Here is a 17,440-nt window from a genome sequence, read left to right as displayed (position 1 = left end):
ACTATGCAAGTTAAAAAGCTTCTTATAAAAAGTGCTTACGGTAAGTGTGACACAATGGGTGCGACTTTTATAAACGCATGTCTTTAAACACATTACTTTCTATTAACAGTACAGTTTATTTTGTTGTCGTTTTCTTTTTGTTATGTTTTATTGCCAGAGATACTGAAGCAGCAGCCACTGGTGACACGAGACACTACATCTAGAAAAACACTACATTTTAAACCAGGCGCTGCTGTCTCCAGTCTCTCGTCCAGGAGGATAGTTCTTCTGGGTCAAACTGGTGTTGGGAAAAGTGCGTCTGGAAACACAATCCTGGGACAGAGAGAGTTCAGATCTAAGATGAGCTTGAATGCGGTGACCAGTGAATGTTCAGAAGCTCACGCCACTGTTTCGGGCCGATCGGTGTCTGTGGTAGATACTCCTGGATTCTTCAATGTACAGATGAGGCCTGAAGACTTAATAACAGAGATAGCCAGAAGTGTTTATTTATCCAGTCCTGGGGCTCACGCTTTTCTCATTGTGTTTCCTGTGAATATAAGACTCACTGATCAGGAGTTACAGATTCTTCAGATGATTGAGCTCATGTTTGGAGAAGAAGTGTTAAAATACTCCATCGTTCTCTTCACTCATGGAGATCAGCTGGAAGAAGAGTCTGTAGAGGAACTCATTAAAGAGAACTATATATTTAGACATCTAGTAGATCAGTGGCGGAGGAAGATATCAGGTGTTCAACAATAAAGATCTGAATAACAGAGAGCAGGTGAATGATCTGCTGCAGAAGATTGACTCAATGATAAAGCAGAACGGGGAGGACACTACAGTAATCAGATGTTTGAAGATGCTCAGAGATTCAGGCGAGAGGAAGAAGAGGAGCGAAGACGAGAAGAGGCAGAGAAGAAAGTCCGAGCAGACATTCGTGAGCATAGTAATGACCTAGAAAGATCTGAAGCTGAGAGACAAAGAGAGAAGGAGGAGAAAACACTTTTGAACCGTTTTAAGTATCATTGTGTGGTTGCCGGAGTGGTTGTTGGAGCTGCTGTCGCTGCACCTCTTTCTGTTATGTCTGCGCCTCTTTCTGCTTTGGCTGCACCTGTCGTTGCCGCTGCTGCAGTTGCTGGAGCTCTTGGAATTCATCTCGGTGAAGCTTTTGTTGCTCAGAAGAAGAAAAAAGAGCAGGGGAGAAAATAACGGAAGCTCTAAAATGTGAAATGTTCGACAAAGCCGTAACGCAGCTGCTGCATGCTTCATTTCGACAGCAGATGAAATCCGCCTGAGAGAAATGCATGTCTTAGTTTGACGTGTGAGGATCAGGGTCGAGCTGTAGACCACTCTCCGCCTAAGAACAGTAGTAGTAGAAACATCAGAAAAGCTGGACACTATAATCTACATCCAGCTGATGAGATGCACTGGACCGGCAGCAGTCAGGTAAAATATTAAACAACAATGTTTTATTGTAAACTGTGGTTTAGGCATTTGTTGTTCATATCACTGTTAATTGTTTCCCACAGAACAGAACCTGTGCATCTTTTTAAACCATGTTTAGCATGTCATTATCAGTATTTCAGGCTGCATGAGGCAACCGAGGTCAGTTCTCACTACTTTTTTGTATTACAAATGTCTTATTCATATATACTTGTATACATATTTATTGATTGATTTTATTTATTATTTTTTTAAGTCAAAATCAAGTGCATGGAAGAGTGTAAAGCAAGCATGCATCAGCAAAAATAGATCTTTGTCATGATTATCCATTTAATGAAGGTTTACAAGTTCGTTGCATCAGCCCATATATTTCTAGCAACAGATACTCTTTTTGATAGCTGTGCATGCTGGACCTTGTTTTATTTATGGTAATGCTTGTCTTTAACAGCGTCCTCATGGCCTCAACGAAGATCTTCAAGACACTTCTACACAAGATCTTTGTTCTTTAATAAGATTGTTTGTCAACAAGAAAGACTGTGAAAGTTTTGCTCTTTGTGAGAGTTGCTGCTGATTCCTATAACAAACATTTGTTAAATTCAATTCATAATGCAAGCAATAAAGAGGCCAATTTGGCAATATTTTTTAGTTACTTGTTTGTACCTTATTTAGAGTGTCTTGCCTTAATGTTCTTATAAAGATATATTTATATATCAAACAAGATTCAATAATTTCAGCAATTCAATCACTTTACTGTTCTACTAAAAAAAAAGAAAGTAGCCTGCTTGGAGTAAATGAGAATATGAACGTGTTTTGACCCTGTGATATTATTTATTGGCGATGAAATGACAATTTATGAACTAATTAAATGAACATCAATGTGGTGTCTGCTTTAAGTGTAGGCTAACTGCTTTCTATATTTAGATTAGATTCTGTGCCACTATAATGCACATCATGTTTACCAAACCAACAGTTTTTGTTGTGCTTTGCAGTGTTTGTCGCCATAAATGTCAGTCAAATGGACACAAAGGTGTAGATTTGATAAACTGTGGGGTTGTTGGTCTTAAATCTCTTTCGTGTTGATTCAGGTCTGAAATCTGTGGGTTTGATGCATGAAAAAAATGATGGCGTCAAAGGCTTGGGAACCACTGATGTTCGTTTGTTTGTTAAACACACAAGAGCTCTTAGCTGAACGTGTCTGCAGGAGTCAGATAGCATTTGACGTGTAAGATACGCTTCTGCAAACGAAAGTGAAAATTTAAAGAGTTCTCTGGTATTTTGCAGAAATTTGGCATTTGCTCGATTTAATACTTTTTGTGTATTCTGTAATTTTCCATTCTGACCTCTGAGCAACGCCAATTACATCAGGTTATCCAATCTCAAGTAAAGACTCAACACTTTTTTTGTAGATGTTTTGAGCTTCACGGAGAACTGTTTATTGTAGTGCAATAATAACAAACAGACAACAGAATCGACACTTATTTCATATGAATACGGTGCACACGTGGTATTAAATGCACATGCCATTTCCGAACTTCTCTTTTGAGATACATGTTTGTTCCACGCAGCAGTTCGGATGGTTATCTGAAATGGTGTCTGAAGAGGGTATAAACCACACACCCTTGCAATCCTTTTAATAACATAGCTGATAAACCACCTGGAGCCACAAAATACCCTGCGACCAACCCAGCGGCACAACCGCTTGTGACTTCCAGCAGTTTGACGCATTTCGGATGCTCTTCAGTGAATCTCTGAAGCCATCTGTCGGGTATCTGTGAGCAGACGGCTCCTGACACCGCTGATAACACCCCTCCAGCACAACCACGCAGAAACGTGTTGACATCAAACGACCCTTCGTTCCTCATATTAACAAAACCCAATGCAAACACAGTAAAAGCACTGACTGCGCACAGAGGTTTCTTCTTTGTAAACCTCTGCAGAAGCGCTTTGCGTGACTGACTCTCAAACATCTGTAGGGTGTAGCAGCTGGTCTGGTTTTCAGACACCATCCGCTGGATCTTGGTCAAGAGTTTGGCGACCTGCTCTCTGTCGTTCAGATCCGTGTTGTTCAGTGAATGAAATCTCCCTCCACACTCCTCTGTTAGTTTGGACAGCCCAGCGTTGCTTCTAATGAGTTGATCGATTGATTTATTTTGAAGCTGGTCTCCATGTGTGAACAGGACTAGAGTGTGTTTCACAGCGTTTTCACCAAACATCTGCTTGAATAAGAGCATGGTCTCAGCATCTTGCTGAGTGAAAGTGTGTAAAGGGAAAACCAGAAGAATGGCGTGGATCCCTGAAGAGCACGTCTTCAAGCCTCTCTTTAACTCCTCATTGAGACCAATATTGGTGGTATTGAAGAAAGTCGGGTGTCCGTTACTGTAACTCTTCTGTTGGACACTTCAGCCGTGTGTTTTTGGCATCTGTTGGTGATGGAGGTCAGGCTCCGACCGCTCAGAAACACATTTTCACCCAGGATAGTGTTTCCAGAAGAGCTTACTCCTGAACCGGTTTTACCGATCAGCAGAATCTGAAGATGCTCCACAGTTCGCTGCATCACTGAAAAACACAAGAGACATAGCCATTAATAAAGCCAGAAATTCAGTAAAGTCTGTATCCAGCTTTTTCATGGAGTAAGCCTATGGGTGAGGCTCCCCATAGTTAGCCTTTATATTAACGGTAAAACACCAGCGTGTTCATAATTAAGCTAATACCTTAAAATAATATGCCGAGACACACCACTTTTCAGTCAAGCAGCTAAACCGTTTTGTAGGCCACAGCAAAACATAGCCTGATGCAGATGAGACCGGAAGCTAGACCCATATTTACAAATGCACACATTTCTACAGCAAAAAAGGTTTTTTTGTTTGTTTTTTGGTTTTACTGCAAGACAGAATGGAGACAGCACCACTGACATAATACAAAAAGAGAAAAAATCATTCAGTAAGAAAATGTTGTCATGAGTCACAGTGCGTTTAAGAGATTTAAACAGTAAGCAAAATCTCCGCGAGAAAGACCAAACAGAATCTCGGTTTTACGAATGAAAAGTTAACGCGAAAAAAACACATTTTATATAATTGGATATAAACTGGATGTAACGATCGTCCTCGCGGTTAACGGCAGCGTGACGTCATCGCACAGAGCGTGTAAATAAAAGAGCAAATACACGAATTTTAATAAAACGATGTACATTCGTATGGGCCACAGAAGCGTTAACTTACCGGTGTTCTTCTGTCTCAGTTGTTCGGTATTAACTGACCTAAATTAAAGCTCGGGTTTTGGTTTACATGGGCTTCATCAAAATGTCCAGTACTTTTTCTTTCGATGGAAGTCTCTTGGTTGAAGCAGCAGCGGTTTCTGATCGTGGAGGTTCTGGATCTTGTAGACCAGCCCGAGATAAACTCGAAACGGTGACCGAGGTCTGAAGGTGGCGCGATCACGTTGAGCTGCAGACACAAACACGACGCTATCTTTTAATAATAATCATGCATTTAAATGTATTAATGGTAATGGTTCGTGTTATAAAGTGAAAATACTCTCACAGCAAATGAAAACAAGGGTTTACGGTAGGGGCCAGAATTCTCTGTAAAATAGGTTCTCCTGCGTGAATGTGTGGTCTAAAAAAATGACAAAAACGAAGACGATGATTTCATCCAAACCGATTTAGCCTGCTTGCATGTTTCTGTAGTACATCTTCATCACGCTTCAGATTGTTTCTGATCTTCAGCTGGGTTTTGAACAACCTTTCCCTTCAAACAATAACTTCCCTGGATAACCGTCCCTGGATTTAGGTTTGTGTCGTCCTCGCTGCTATATTCATTCATGCGTCTTCACGAATCGTTATTTTGAAATCATGACAAAATATTTCACGGTCTGCTTCGACTTTATCTTTTTGGATCCTGGAAATTTCCACCGAGCTCTTTCCTCCTGTGGGCGGAGCTGATGGAGAGCACATAAATCATCTGAAACTGAAACTATCCTTTAAACAGAGAGTCTGAAGATCAGCATCAAGGTGAGCATTTACATCCTTAATCTCAGTAATAACGCATTAGCAATATCTATACAATAGTATCAAATCTATGCAAATACTATCTATAAAATATTATCTATCCAACAGCAGATTGAACATGGATGTTTGACCCCATTATCTCTTTAGTCGTTATGTTTTAAAGAAGAAAACACATATAAAACGAGTCTGATATATGTTAATGCTGCAATTGAACTAAATGCAGTAGAGCTGAATGAGGAGGTTCGGAAACTAAAACTGAAAGTATATAATACTGCTGAAAACAAGATGAATCCGGAGAAGAAACTCACTGCAGATGAGCTGAAAATCTGCAAAGCCAGAGTTTTAGTGTATGATGTACTGTGAATGACTTAGTTTTCACCGCAGCAGCCTCTATTTGCCAGCTTTAGGGCATCGTGCCTTTTGATATGAAAAGAGTTAATGTCACCGTTTCCTCTGATGATGTGGGGTATGTACACCACTGCATGATTAAATTATCTTGTAATTGTCCGGACTGGAGATGAACAGCACAAGCCCTGGACGTCATCAGCTCAGACAAACACTGCTGATCACCGTTTCGTTTATTTGATGTGTGTTTTTGTTTCATTTTTATACAGCATATAATTAAGCAAAGCGGCAACATAAGGGACTTGAAATTATATTTACATATCACTGTAACAAAAACAGTAACTTACTGTAGATTTATGTTTTTATCAAATTGATTGGCAACAGTTTGTTCAGATGTGATGTTCAGAAACATGAATATAAATAAAACTTTAAACATAATCAAGTCTGTATCTTTACTAAATAAAACAGCCTCACGCAAAGCATGCTGGGAACCAGAAATCCTCATAAACCTTTTCTTCTTCTGATATTGGTTCCCCAAAAAAATGCTTGAGGCTGTTATTTTATTTATTTTTCCTGTAAAGGTAAAGATTTTCAACGTTTAATGCTCATTCATCTTTGAACAAACTGGTGCCCCTAAATCTACAGTAAGTTACTGTTTTGTTTTGGGTTTTTTACAGTGCATTTAAAAATTTCTGTTCAGTGGACAATTGTGCAAAAATTCTAATGACGATTTGCTGTTTTACAGGAAGAACAGGTCGACCGAGGACTATGGTACAAAATATTCATTCCGACTTTTCATCGTCTAAATATGCATATCGTTTTATTTATGTTTGATTTATGACAAATGCTTGTAAAACTGTATCACGGACGTGTCTGATGATCCCACACAGGCCGAGAACCTGCGTCACAGATGTAACGATGCGGCTAAAGCTTATATTAACCAGAGAAACTCACATGACTGGACCGCATGCGTAAGCTATATAAACAGGCCACAGATCATATGAGAAATTATGTTCTAAACATGTTCTCTCATCAATCAATCAATCAATCATTTTTATTTATATAGCGCTTTTAACAACACAGGTTGCATCAAAGCACTGTACAGTATAATGACAGGGATGTATAATGACGAGAGTGACCAATTTCTTATTAAATGCAGAGGCGGTCTCTGTAGTCAATTCAACGATAGTCACTAGAAGTTAAGTGTCCCCAACCAAGCAAGCCAGAGGCGACAGCGGCAAGAAACAAAACCCCATGCATACAGAATGGAGAAAAAAAAAAACCTTGGGAGAAACCAGACTCTCATGTGTTTCCTCTCTATTCAAACAGAAGCAGCACCTGACAGTGGCATTAACATCGTCCTCCTGGGGAAAACCGGAGTCGGGAAAAGCTCGTCAGGAAACACCATCCTGGGGCAGAACATATTCCCGTGTGGAAGAAGTCTGTCTGCTGTTACTAGTGCATCCAGCATCCAGAAAGCAGTGGTTGACGGCAGATCTGTGTCTGTTATAGACACTCCTGGGTTCTTCTGCACTAATCTTTCCCAGGAGCAGCTGGCGTGGGAGTTTGCGAGAAGCGTGTTTCTCGCCGCTCCGGGCGTCCATGTCTTTTTATTCGTTGTGCCGTTCGGCAGGTTCACGGAGCAGGAGGAAGACATACTCAACAAAGTGCAGAAGGTCTACGGTAAAGACGTGCTGAAGCATGTTATTCTCCTCTTCACGTACGGGGATGAGTGCATCAGTGAGAAGATGCGGGCAGAGATCGGTGGGAATGAAGTCGTCAGTAGAGTTGTTAGGAGCTGTCAGGGTTATCACGTCCTCGATAACAAAGACCTGACCAACAGACGGCAGGTCACTGATCTACTGCAGAAGATCAACGGCGTGGTCGAGAGGAACCAGGGCTACTACACCAATGAGATGTATAAATGGGCACAAATGACCACGCTGGAAAAATTCTGGATAAGATTTAAGGATTTTTTCGAAGCTGTAATTGCCTTTTTCCTGAACCAGGCTAACAGTAGCCAAATGAGACATATGGCTCCATACATGAGACTCTAAAGAACGACGAATTCAATCCTTCGCTTTTACGTCATAAAACAGTTAAATATAGCCTAAATGTGGGTGACAGTCTTCTTCTAATCAGGGAAAATTACGCATGAGAGCAAAATGAGAGATTAATCAGTTGATGTAACAGAAGAATTATATTTGTGTGAATTGAAATGTTCGTTAACAGTAATTTACTGTAAAAGTTGGCAAGAACACCATGTGAGTAACCCTTACCGTAACCATATGCTGTAGGAAGTGCATGTAGTTAATTAGTATTGCTTTGTAACAAGAACACTTTAAAATAGTGTAACCAAACATTTAGCTTCATTGTGCTTATGTGAAAAGTTGCGTTAAATGTTTAAAAAAAAATCTCAAACAGAATATAGGTGTAAGATACTTTATCCTTAGATGTTCTCTATATAAAGATCCTTTCTCTGGTTTTTTTTCAATTGCTAGCATAGTTTTTTCTGATCTCTATTCACATTGTCAAAACTTTTGCAAATGCTTAAACACGCCATTTCAGAAATAAAGACTTAATGATCCAAACCTTAAATGTCGTCTGATTATTATCGCTGTGCTATGACTGACTGTATATTTCTGTTAGAAAATAGTGCTAAAGTTTTGACTTTTTGAATCAGGCTTGCCGCGTTTTGATAAAGTTATTAAATATGTCGGAAATGAAATTAAGCATTTTGAAATGTAGAGTTTGTGTTTATTTAACAAAATGTGGCCAAAAATAAAAAATACAGTTTGGCTGATAAAAAAAAAACTGTAATGCATATTCAGCCAGCATTATTTTTCTGCATATTATGTTAAATATAGCTCAACAGTTTTCCCTTTTCTAAGAAACAATCATAAATATCATTACTATGGCTTGATTTTATGGTGTATTAGCTTTGACCGATAGGGGGTGCTGTCGTCATGTTTTGCACATTTTAGATTAAACTCACCTGATCCAGGTAATCAAGTCTACTACATGACTAGTGTTTTGGGCCAGGAACTCAATTATGCTGGATTAGATGTGTTTCTAGATAAACATTTCAATCCACAAATTTAGTCTTAAACCTAATCTTAAAGGTTACTCCATCTAAAAATGAAAATGCTTAATCGAGTCTTTCCAAAGCTTTGTTCATCTTCAGAACACAATTTGAGAAAATATGAAAAGAAGTATGAAAGTCATTATTTTTTTCTTTCCACACAAAAAAATTCTTGTAGCTTTATAATATTACAGTCAGAACCATTGATGACAGATGGAGCTTTCATATATATATATATATATAAAACAGTATTTCGATTCCTCTGTATGTCTGCACATATGGTGAATTTGTCGCAACGGCAAAACCTAATGGTTGCTTTTTTCACTCGGAAATGTCTTGTATATTTGCAACTTCAAGTACATTTAAACCTAAAATTTTGAAATAGAAAAATCGAAATAGTAAACTAATCTTTCTTTCAAATAGACTTGGAAAAGGAAAAATTACAGCGTGCAATCAAGTGACAAAAGTCTATAAATGCTGCAGGCTTATTGTGCGTCATAGATTTAATTTTAAAAAAGCAAAAAATAAAAGCGAATATTGTTTTGTCCTGTACTTTGACCACAAGTACAGTGATCAGGAAAAATCACACAATAAAGCCTTAAAAAGATCAACTGTTTTCAGCGGTGTCCAGAAGCAGAAGTTACAGTCTACAGTGAGGATTATTTAAATATTCATCGCTAGGAGCAGGTTGTTAGTCTCTGGATGTCGCTATTTAACTGATCCCTAGTTTCGGGAGAAAGGGCTGTATCGGATGACTTTCTTTTTCCGCGTTTGAGTAAAAGATCGTCTTCCTTCTAGATCTCACCTGTCTGCCGTGCATCATGTCGTCCTCAAGCGACACGACAAAGAGAAGAGGTAAATGTGTCTTTATCGCAAGAGCATTTAAGTTCAAAATAGGTTTATTGGTATTAGTTTGCGAATCTGTTTACTGCGCACACATATCTATAGGAAAAAATATCGTTCTGTTTTACTTTCGACTCGATTAGGCCGGTGTCGTAAAATGCACGATACTGTCGCTGTTTTGGCTTTACGTACAGTAAGTAATTTCACAGAAAATATCCGAGAGTATTTTTTTAACGCACTTTAAACTACAAATCAACCTGAAACTAAGCCACGCACGCTGTGAAGTACTGTACTCTGACACGGATAATTAATGAACTTTAAATCTGTTTTTATAGCGTAAAGTCAACGCGATATTTAACTGCAAATGCACACCTGCAAATGTAAAACGATTCTTATGATACTGATGATGATAATGAGAGACTGTAAAAATTGGGATATGTGCAATAAGCGATGTCTTCTGTCTTTCCCTGAGATGTTTTCTTTTTTCCCCCTCTCCATATTTTTAGCCTTTGATTTTATGCATTTGGACCCAAACAGATAAATACAAACAGAAGTTTGCTGTTTTTCTGTGCGATAAAGTGAAATAGTATTTTTTTCCTAAACGATAAACATTTATTTTAATTGAAACATGTTTTGTTTTATTATTTTTTTTGTAGGTAGTGATGGAAGCATTGCTTCAAATACTCCAGATTGTAAGTATAACTTGTTTAGCTTGACAATATTAGAATTAAGAGAATTATTAGAATTTTTTTTTCTCCATCAGTGTCTATGAGAAGATTCGTGTTGGTCGGATTGACTGGAGCAGGTAAAAGCTCCTCTGGAAACACCATCCTGGGCAGAAAAGCCTTCAGGGTAGCGAAAAGTGCTTCCTCTGTAACCAAAGAGTGCTCGAAAGAGACGGAAAACGTGGCTGGCAGAGAGATAACCGTAGTAGATACGCCTGGTATGTTCGACACCAGTGTTTCAGAGGAGGATCTTCTCAAACAGAAGATCGGTAAATGTATAACCATGACCACACCGGGACCTCACGCCATCATCCTGGTCATTCAGCTGGCCCTCTTCAGTGAAGAAGAGAAAGAGTCAGTCAAGATGATCCGAGCTATATTTGGAGAAGAAGCAGATAAACACACATTCGTCCTCTTCACTCACGGCGATCGGGTGACCCCCGCTGATATCGAGGGAGGTGGTGAACACCTGAATGAAATCTTGAGTCTCTATAAGCGACGTTATCACGTCTTCGATAATGAAAACATGCAGGATCGCGATCAAGTTGTAGAGTTTCTGGAGAAGGTGGACGACATGATCGCTGCCAACGGAGGTCAATATTTCACCAACGACGCTTACAAGGACTTGGAGGACATGCTGACAACCAAAGAAAACAGACTGAGGAGGAATTTAGCGTGAAATTACAAAGCTTACAGAGCGACCTGGAGTCAAGGTTCGCTGAAGAGAAGAAGAAGCAGGACGACAGGATGAACGAGTTCAAGAGGTATTATAACGCAAGGCTCCGAGAGATCAGACAGGAGGCTCAGCAGAAACATGTTCACGACAGTAAAGTGAAGACGATTGTGGACAAGATCATTGACAAAATAATAAATAAATGACACGCATTTACAAAGCAAACCGGTTAATTAATAACAGTATTATTCAAATCTGTTTTGTACCTTCTGACATCCACCATAATAATCATGATAATCCTTAAACACTGCATTAAACATTAACATAAAGTCTAAGTGTACATAACTAATTAAAAACATCTAAATATAATCAAGTGTCAGGCAGGGAATGCTGGGAACATCGGTTTACAGGTTGACTGTAAATTATGCATCAGTTGCTTTTGTTTGCTTTTAAAAACTGTCCAATAACAGCATTTTACAGTAAAATGACATGAAAGGTCTGGTTAGATCTTTGGGTTTTCTCTTGTATATAGTGCAGGAACGCACTGTTTTACAGTTCCACTTCTTTTAGTTACAGTTGCGCATTTCCACATCATTCCAGTTTAACGTGTATAAGGCTTACAGAGTGTACAATATTGCTTGAAAATAAACTTTTACCGTAAATTTAATTAAGTGGACGTGTCTCGGATTCTGTTCAATCACAGAGCCCCCGTAACGCCGGTGAGAAGCACTATTCTGTTCTTTCACTCTCTTATTACAGGAAATGCAGTGCTGGCGCTTTTGAACTATGAAGACACGTCATCCCAGTCTTTTCATCACCAGAGAATACTGTAGTTTACGACATTCTTGTTGTAATCATATGTTTAAGTACTGGGTGATATTAATTGACTGCATGCACTTATCATCAGGTAATGGTTGGACTTTGGGTTTGGTTTGGGGTTCCTTGCATGGAATTGTGCATATTGTTGTTATTACAGTAAGTAACACATGTAAAAATGACATTTTAAAATAAATTGTTGGCCAAAATAAATATAATCGGTGCGATAAAATGCGTAAGTTAAAGTTACATACAAATTACAATGTTAAGATTACAAAGTGGAGTTACATTTGAATATTATAGGCACACACAGATTTCATTTATTTCTTTCGTAAATTGCACTATAAGACATGTTTCAGGAGTTTGGGATACAGAATATTATTATCTGATCCGTGCTTTATTTCCTGTTTGGTTTTATGTATGTGCTTTTTTAAGATTAACTGTTCTGTTTTTTCTAAAACATTGATTCCAGTGTTAAGCCTGGTTTTGTGGTGGCTGGGCTTATATTAAAATCTATTACTTAAATTTTTCAGTCAGTCAAAGAAGTGAGATAAGATCACAACAGCACTAGAATGGACTGAGAGCAAAGTAAACCTACATATAAACCCGAAATAACGATAAATAGCAAAAACAGATAACTTTTTTTTTTACATTTTAAGAAACCTTGTTTTTATTATTGTTATGTTTTACGTGTTTTTGGCTAAATAATTAAAAATGCAGCTAAAAGACAATACGTGCAGATCGATTGAGAAAAAAGGTTTACTGTCTTAATATTATTTTTATTGTATTATTTTAATAGTATTTTTATATAGGGCTATTTAAAACAAAAGAATAGTGCATGTTAGCTATGAACAGCTTAAAAATATGAAATCGATTCTATTAATGTCAGTCAATGTCAATGTGAATCAATGATTTGCACAGCCCCGAAGAACACAGGAAAACGTGATGAAATAAAAAAGCGAGATTTACGGGAACAATGAGTTCAACGACTCTGGATGCAAGCCAACCCGAGAAGAAGAAGAAGAAGAAGAAGAAGAAGAAGAAAGAAGAAGAAGAAGAAGAAGAAGAAGAAGAAGAAGAAGAAGAACGCTTTGCGCTGAACGTTCCCGCCTTTAACTATTTCCGCGGAAAAACAAATGCCAGCTCACTTCAAAACCAACCACCTCCTTTTTCTGTAAGGTAGGTTTAAACTAGCGGTTAGACGATGCCTTTTCTCAGTTGTATCGCAGTTCTCTTGTTTTTCAACGCGTTGAAGCACGCGGGCGTTTTATATTAAATGCGGTTTTTACACAGTGACAAGAAAAGCGCGAAGAGCGCGAGCTTCTCGAGCTTCTCCCTTTCTCCCAGACATCACCTGAGAAACTGGATGTCCGAGACTAGTAAGTAATACTCTGCACAACTTACTAAAGTTACTAGACGACCCTGCTGTGTTTGCTCACTTCGCACACCGTAAATAAATTATACACAAATTATAGGACGCTAACTATAAACATAATTCATTTTAAAAGCATCAACGTAAAAATGTAAGCCTGTGTGAAATATGCAGGGCTCTATTAACCATAAAACAACAGCCCAGAAATACCAACAAGGTAGCGTTATAGTGTTTTCTCGTGTAACAATTCTTCGCAAAACAAGAATGATATGCTAATCTTTATCATGTATGTTCCTTGTTTACATTAGGCTGCAGCATACGATTATAATTACAGTAAACATTATTAAATCGTGCATGCATTGAAAGCGAAAGACTAACACTTCAGTTACAATTTAAAAAAATTATATATATTTATATATATACAATTTAAGTGTTACTGTTTGAAGAGTTATTGAATTATTGGAAAATGACATATCCAGCCAGCGTTTAGAACTATCGCCTTACTTTAGCCTGATTTAGCTTCATTTAAACTTAGGTAGGTTTTCTTGGGAAATTCAAGCATGGCACTCGTCATTACGTCACGTCTGTAAACGTAAAGAAGTCGTCTCGGTTACTAGACTATCGCTTGAGGATCCAGGAGGTGACTTCTAGCTTTTCCTCACAGCATCTACAATAGCTAGCACGATTTAGCGGAAGAGGGTTTCTTCAGTACGGTGAGGACTCTTATTTGGGTCATATTTTCCAAGATGTAGGATAGAATCGGTTTTGGATTGGTGCAGTTGTCCTTACTTGGTTTTGAAACATCAATATTTGTTTACAGTATCGCATGGTATCATTCCAGCATCATTTTAAATGTTCAGGTAATTTTATATTGGATCCAGATACAACAACAATAAAAATAATAATAATGGAATCAGATGCAATTAAGCACCAAGTGGGACTCTCTGGACCATCAAGGTTCTTACAGTACCATTCTCACATGCTATATTCATTGCATTAAAAGTCTTTGATATGTGTTTTTTTGTTTTACAGCACTTTTGATTTCTAAGCCCCATCGCAGAAACAAAGGAATGTTAGAATGCATGGAAATTTGAATTTGGTGTTACTGGGAAAAATAGGAGCCGGGAAAAGTGCCTCGGGAAACACAATATTGGGAAGACAAGCGTTTAAATCAAAGGGAAGTTTCAGTTTAGTCACACAAGACATAGCTGTGGAAACTGGGACCGTCTGCAAACAACGGGTCACCGTTTATGACACACCGGGATTATCTAACGCGAAGCTGAGCGCTGATAAAATCCAGAAGATGCTTGACATTTTCAAGACATGCGAATCGGGTCTCTGCGTGTTCCTGCTGATCATCAAAACCGGCAGATTTACCGAAAAAGACAGACTGATCGTGAAGAGAATCGAGGAGCTGCTGGGAGAAACACGTTTAAAGAAAACCTGGATCGTCTTCACTGAAGGAGATCAGCTGGAGAAGGAGAAGCTTGCGATTGATGAATTCATCCGTGAGAATGAACAACTGGAGAGCCTTGTGAAAGAATATGATGAGAGATACCATGTGTTCAACAACATGGAAAAGGCCTCACCGGACAAGTTCAAGAGCTGCTTGGGAAAATATATAAAGTGTGTCCTGAAACAAAAACAGAGTCCTGGTTATGCAAAGTCTTGCGTGTGTGTGTGCATGTGTGCGTGTGCGCGTTAGCGTTTGTGTGTTTGTTTTTTTGTGTGTGTGCGTGTGTGTGCTTGTGCTTGAAAGGCGTGCGTGTGCGTGTGTTTGTGCACGTGTGTGTGTTTTTAACGCGGGAAGCGGAGCAAAGGAACCGAAGCATAGTAATGTGAAGGGAAATAAGAAAGAAAGAAAGATATGAACATACATTTCTTAAGAAGCAGAAGGAAACAAACTTTAAAGAAAAGAACTGTTTGTAACAGCAGCAACACACAAACCTTTTTGTGTTTTGTAAAGTTGTTGAAGACTTTTATTGGATACAATAAAACAAAACAATATTGCTTGTATTAGTCAAACATTGAATAAATCTTCCTAACCATTTTTTTGGTCTCTGAAATGTAACGTTTACTATGTGTCATGATTAAATGATGCTTCACATAGTCCTCGGACACTGCTTACATTGCTGGCAAGAGGTAGGCAAAATATCATCTACCTCTCCGTCGTTTAGGAAGGAATTGATAGGCTTTGTTACCACAAAGAAAGTGTGCATCATTATGGTGTGTATCATTATCACTGTGGTTGTTGCTCATAAGGAATCAGAGGCTGAGTTGACAGCCATGCTCCTTCAGGCCGCCAAGAGCATCAGGCTGGAGGTAAATTCCCCACATTCTCCCAAAAGGCTGGATGAGTGGTATCTGGGCTCATGCTCCACCCAAGTGCCTTTTTTCCTGGCAGTGCTGCAGGGCAGACCGCCTCCACCTTGATATCCATCCTGCAGATACACCAAGCCTACATCAAGGTACTCAAGCAGAGTGTAGTTCAGACCGAGGTTGATGCAGTTATTGCACACAATGACTGTGAAGGTCACAACATGGTCCCTCAGCCAGGTGATGTACACCGTGGTGGTCCAAGTGTCCCCTCTCTGGCTGAACCTGGCATAGATGAGTGAGCGCCAACAAAGTTAGCTTTCTCAACACATCCTTCTCCCAGGCGACACTGCTGAGGACTCTGCCCAGCGGTTCTCGGCAGTCCAGAAACAGACGGCGACCATCAAACACATCTCTGCCCGGCATGATACTAAACTGCCAGGCCTCCATTTTGAGATCAGGTGGTGAACTTGCAAGCACTGCGCTTGGGCGAGGCAGACCCAGCCCTTACACTGCTGTGTCCTGTTCGTGCCTAGCTCCTAGTAACACTTTTTCAGCTTTGGGGACAGCAGAGGGGAATGCTGTCCTAAACAGGGTTGAGGTTGGCTCATTGGGTAGTGGATGCCATCACTTCCCAAGATGAGTATATACCGGGATGACCCAGATACATACAATAGGTGTGAGTAGGAGCGTAGATTGACCGGTAAATCGAGAGCTATGCCTTGCAGCTCAGCTCCTTCCTCACCACACCTGCATTACTGCAGAAGCTGCACCGATCCGTCTGTCGATCTCTCGTTCCATCTATCCCTCACTCGTGATCAAGACCCCAAGATACTCAAACTCCTCCACCTGAGGCAGGAGATCTCTACCAACCTGTACCCTAGTCCAACTGGGAACCATGGCCTCAGACTTAGAGGTGCTGATTCTCATCCCAGCCACTTCACGCTGCATGCTGTAGGTCCTGGCTTGATGTAGCCAACAGGACAACATCATCTGCAAAAAGCTCACCTGCAAAAGGTCACCAAACTGAAACCCTTCCAGCCTAGAAATCCTGTCTATAAAGATAATGAACAGGACCAGTGACGAAGGGCAGCCTGCGAGTCCAACATGCACCAGGAACAAGTCTGACTTAATGCCGGCATTGCAAACCAAGCTCCTGCTCCGATCAGACAGGGAACGGATATCCCTTAGCAAAGGGCCCCGGACCCCATACTCCCAGAGCACCACCCACAGGACACCGTGAGGGACCCGGTCGAATGTCTTCTCCAAATCCACAAAGCACATGTGAACTGGTTAAGAAAACTCCCTCCAGTACCCTGAAGATGGAATAGAGCTGGTCCAGTGTTCCCAGACCAGGGACGAAAGCCACATTGTTCCTCTTGGATCCGAGGTTCGACTATCAGACAAATACTTCTTTCCAAACTTGAAACATATGTTCTAATGATTATTTTCGTGACAAAGGATCAGAGGTCAGATGCAATAGGTCTCTCCAAAGATGTATATCTGATACACTAGGCACCAGTGTGACAGCAAATGATGGTTTCCTTCTAGCACTCTCTCTGCTTCTTCTAGAGCTGCAAAGACATACACACACAGAAACACTTATCTTACTTCATGATTGCCTGGATCAATCCTAAACCTTATCAGGTATGGTTCGTAACAAACTGACAATGAGAGCAGCTTCTCAAAGTAAAAGGCAGACTAAAACTATTTTCATCTTTGAAAATGCATACTGTAACATTTGAGAGCCCAGAAACTTACCTCAGGGACAGCTGTAAATATGTACATAAATATTCTCTCATTTCTGGTTCAAAGGTAGCTTTCAGTGGTTTTTCAAGTT

General features: G+C 39.7%; 2 protein-coding genes and 3 pseudogenes across 4 annotated transcripts; 4 read left to right on the top strand and 1 right to left on the bottom strand.

The window, feature by feature from the left end:
• Positions 1 to 87: 87 nt before the first annotated feature.
• LOC122332669 lies at positions 88 to 2,067 on the top strand (annotated as a pseudogene).
• Positions 2,068 to 2,612: 545 nt separating this feature from the next.
• LOC122330486 lies at positions 2,613 to 4,891 on the bottom strand (annotated as a pseudogene).
• LOC122330412 (GTPase IMAP family member 7-like) lies at positions 4,891 to 8,371 on the top strand. 2 transcript variants are annotated; one of them, XM_043227375.1, is made up of 4 exons: positions 4,891 to 5,431; positions 6,519 to 6,544; positions 6,664 to 6,745; positions 7,103 to 8,371. In XM_043227375.1, the coding sequence occupies exons 2-4, from the start codon at positions 6,542 to 6,544 to the stop codon at positions 7,828 to 7,830; spliced, it is 813 nt and encodes a 270-aa protein (XP_043083310.1). In that variant the 5' UTR covers positions 4,891 to 5,431; positions 6,519 to 6,541; the 3' UTR covers positions 7,831 to 8,371. The 2 variants fall into 2 exon arrangements, with proteins under 2 accessions (XP_043083310.1, XP_043083311.1); XM_043227376.1 differs by having other exon boundaries at positions 6,519 to 6,799; positions 7,073 to 8,371.
• Positions 8,372 to 9,627: 1,256 nt separating this feature from the next.
• LOC122330348 lies at positions 9,628 to 11,623 on the top strand (annotated as a pseudogene).
• Positions 11,624 to 12,802: 1,179 nt separating this feature from the next.
• Positions 12,803 to 15,016, top strand: LOC122330477 (GTPase IMAP family member 5-like). Of its 2 annotated transcripts, XM_043227526.1 has the most exons (3): positions 12,803 to 13,091; positions 13,206 to 13,291; positions 14,317 to 15,016. In XM_043227526.1, the coding sequence occupies exons 1-3, from the start codon at positions 12,889 to 12,891 to the stop codon at positions 14,376 to 14,378; spliced, it is 351 nt and encodes a 116-aa protein (XP_043083461.1). In that variant the 5' UTR covers positions 12,803 to 12,888; the 3' UTR covers positions 14,379 to 15,016. The 2 variants fall into 2 exon arrangements, with proteins under 2 accessions (XP_043083461.1, XP_043083451.1); XM_043227516.1 differs by lacking the exon at positions 12,803 to 13,091 and having other exon boundaries at positions 13,102 to 13,291.
• The last annotated feature ends 2,424 nt before the right edge of the window (positions 15,017 to 17,440 follow it).

Source organism: Puntigrus tetrazona, chromosome 3, assembly GCF_018831695.1.
Source record: "Puntigrus tetrazona isolate hp1 chromosome 3, ASM1883169v1, whole genome shotgun sequence".
Lineage (NCBI taxonomy): Eukaryota > Metazoa > Chordata > Actinopteri > Cypriniformes > Cyprinidae > Puntigrus > Puntigrus tetrazona.
The sequence above is the reverse complement of the archived record's forward strand: the minus strand, read 5'-3'. Positions and strand labels throughout refer to the sequence as shown.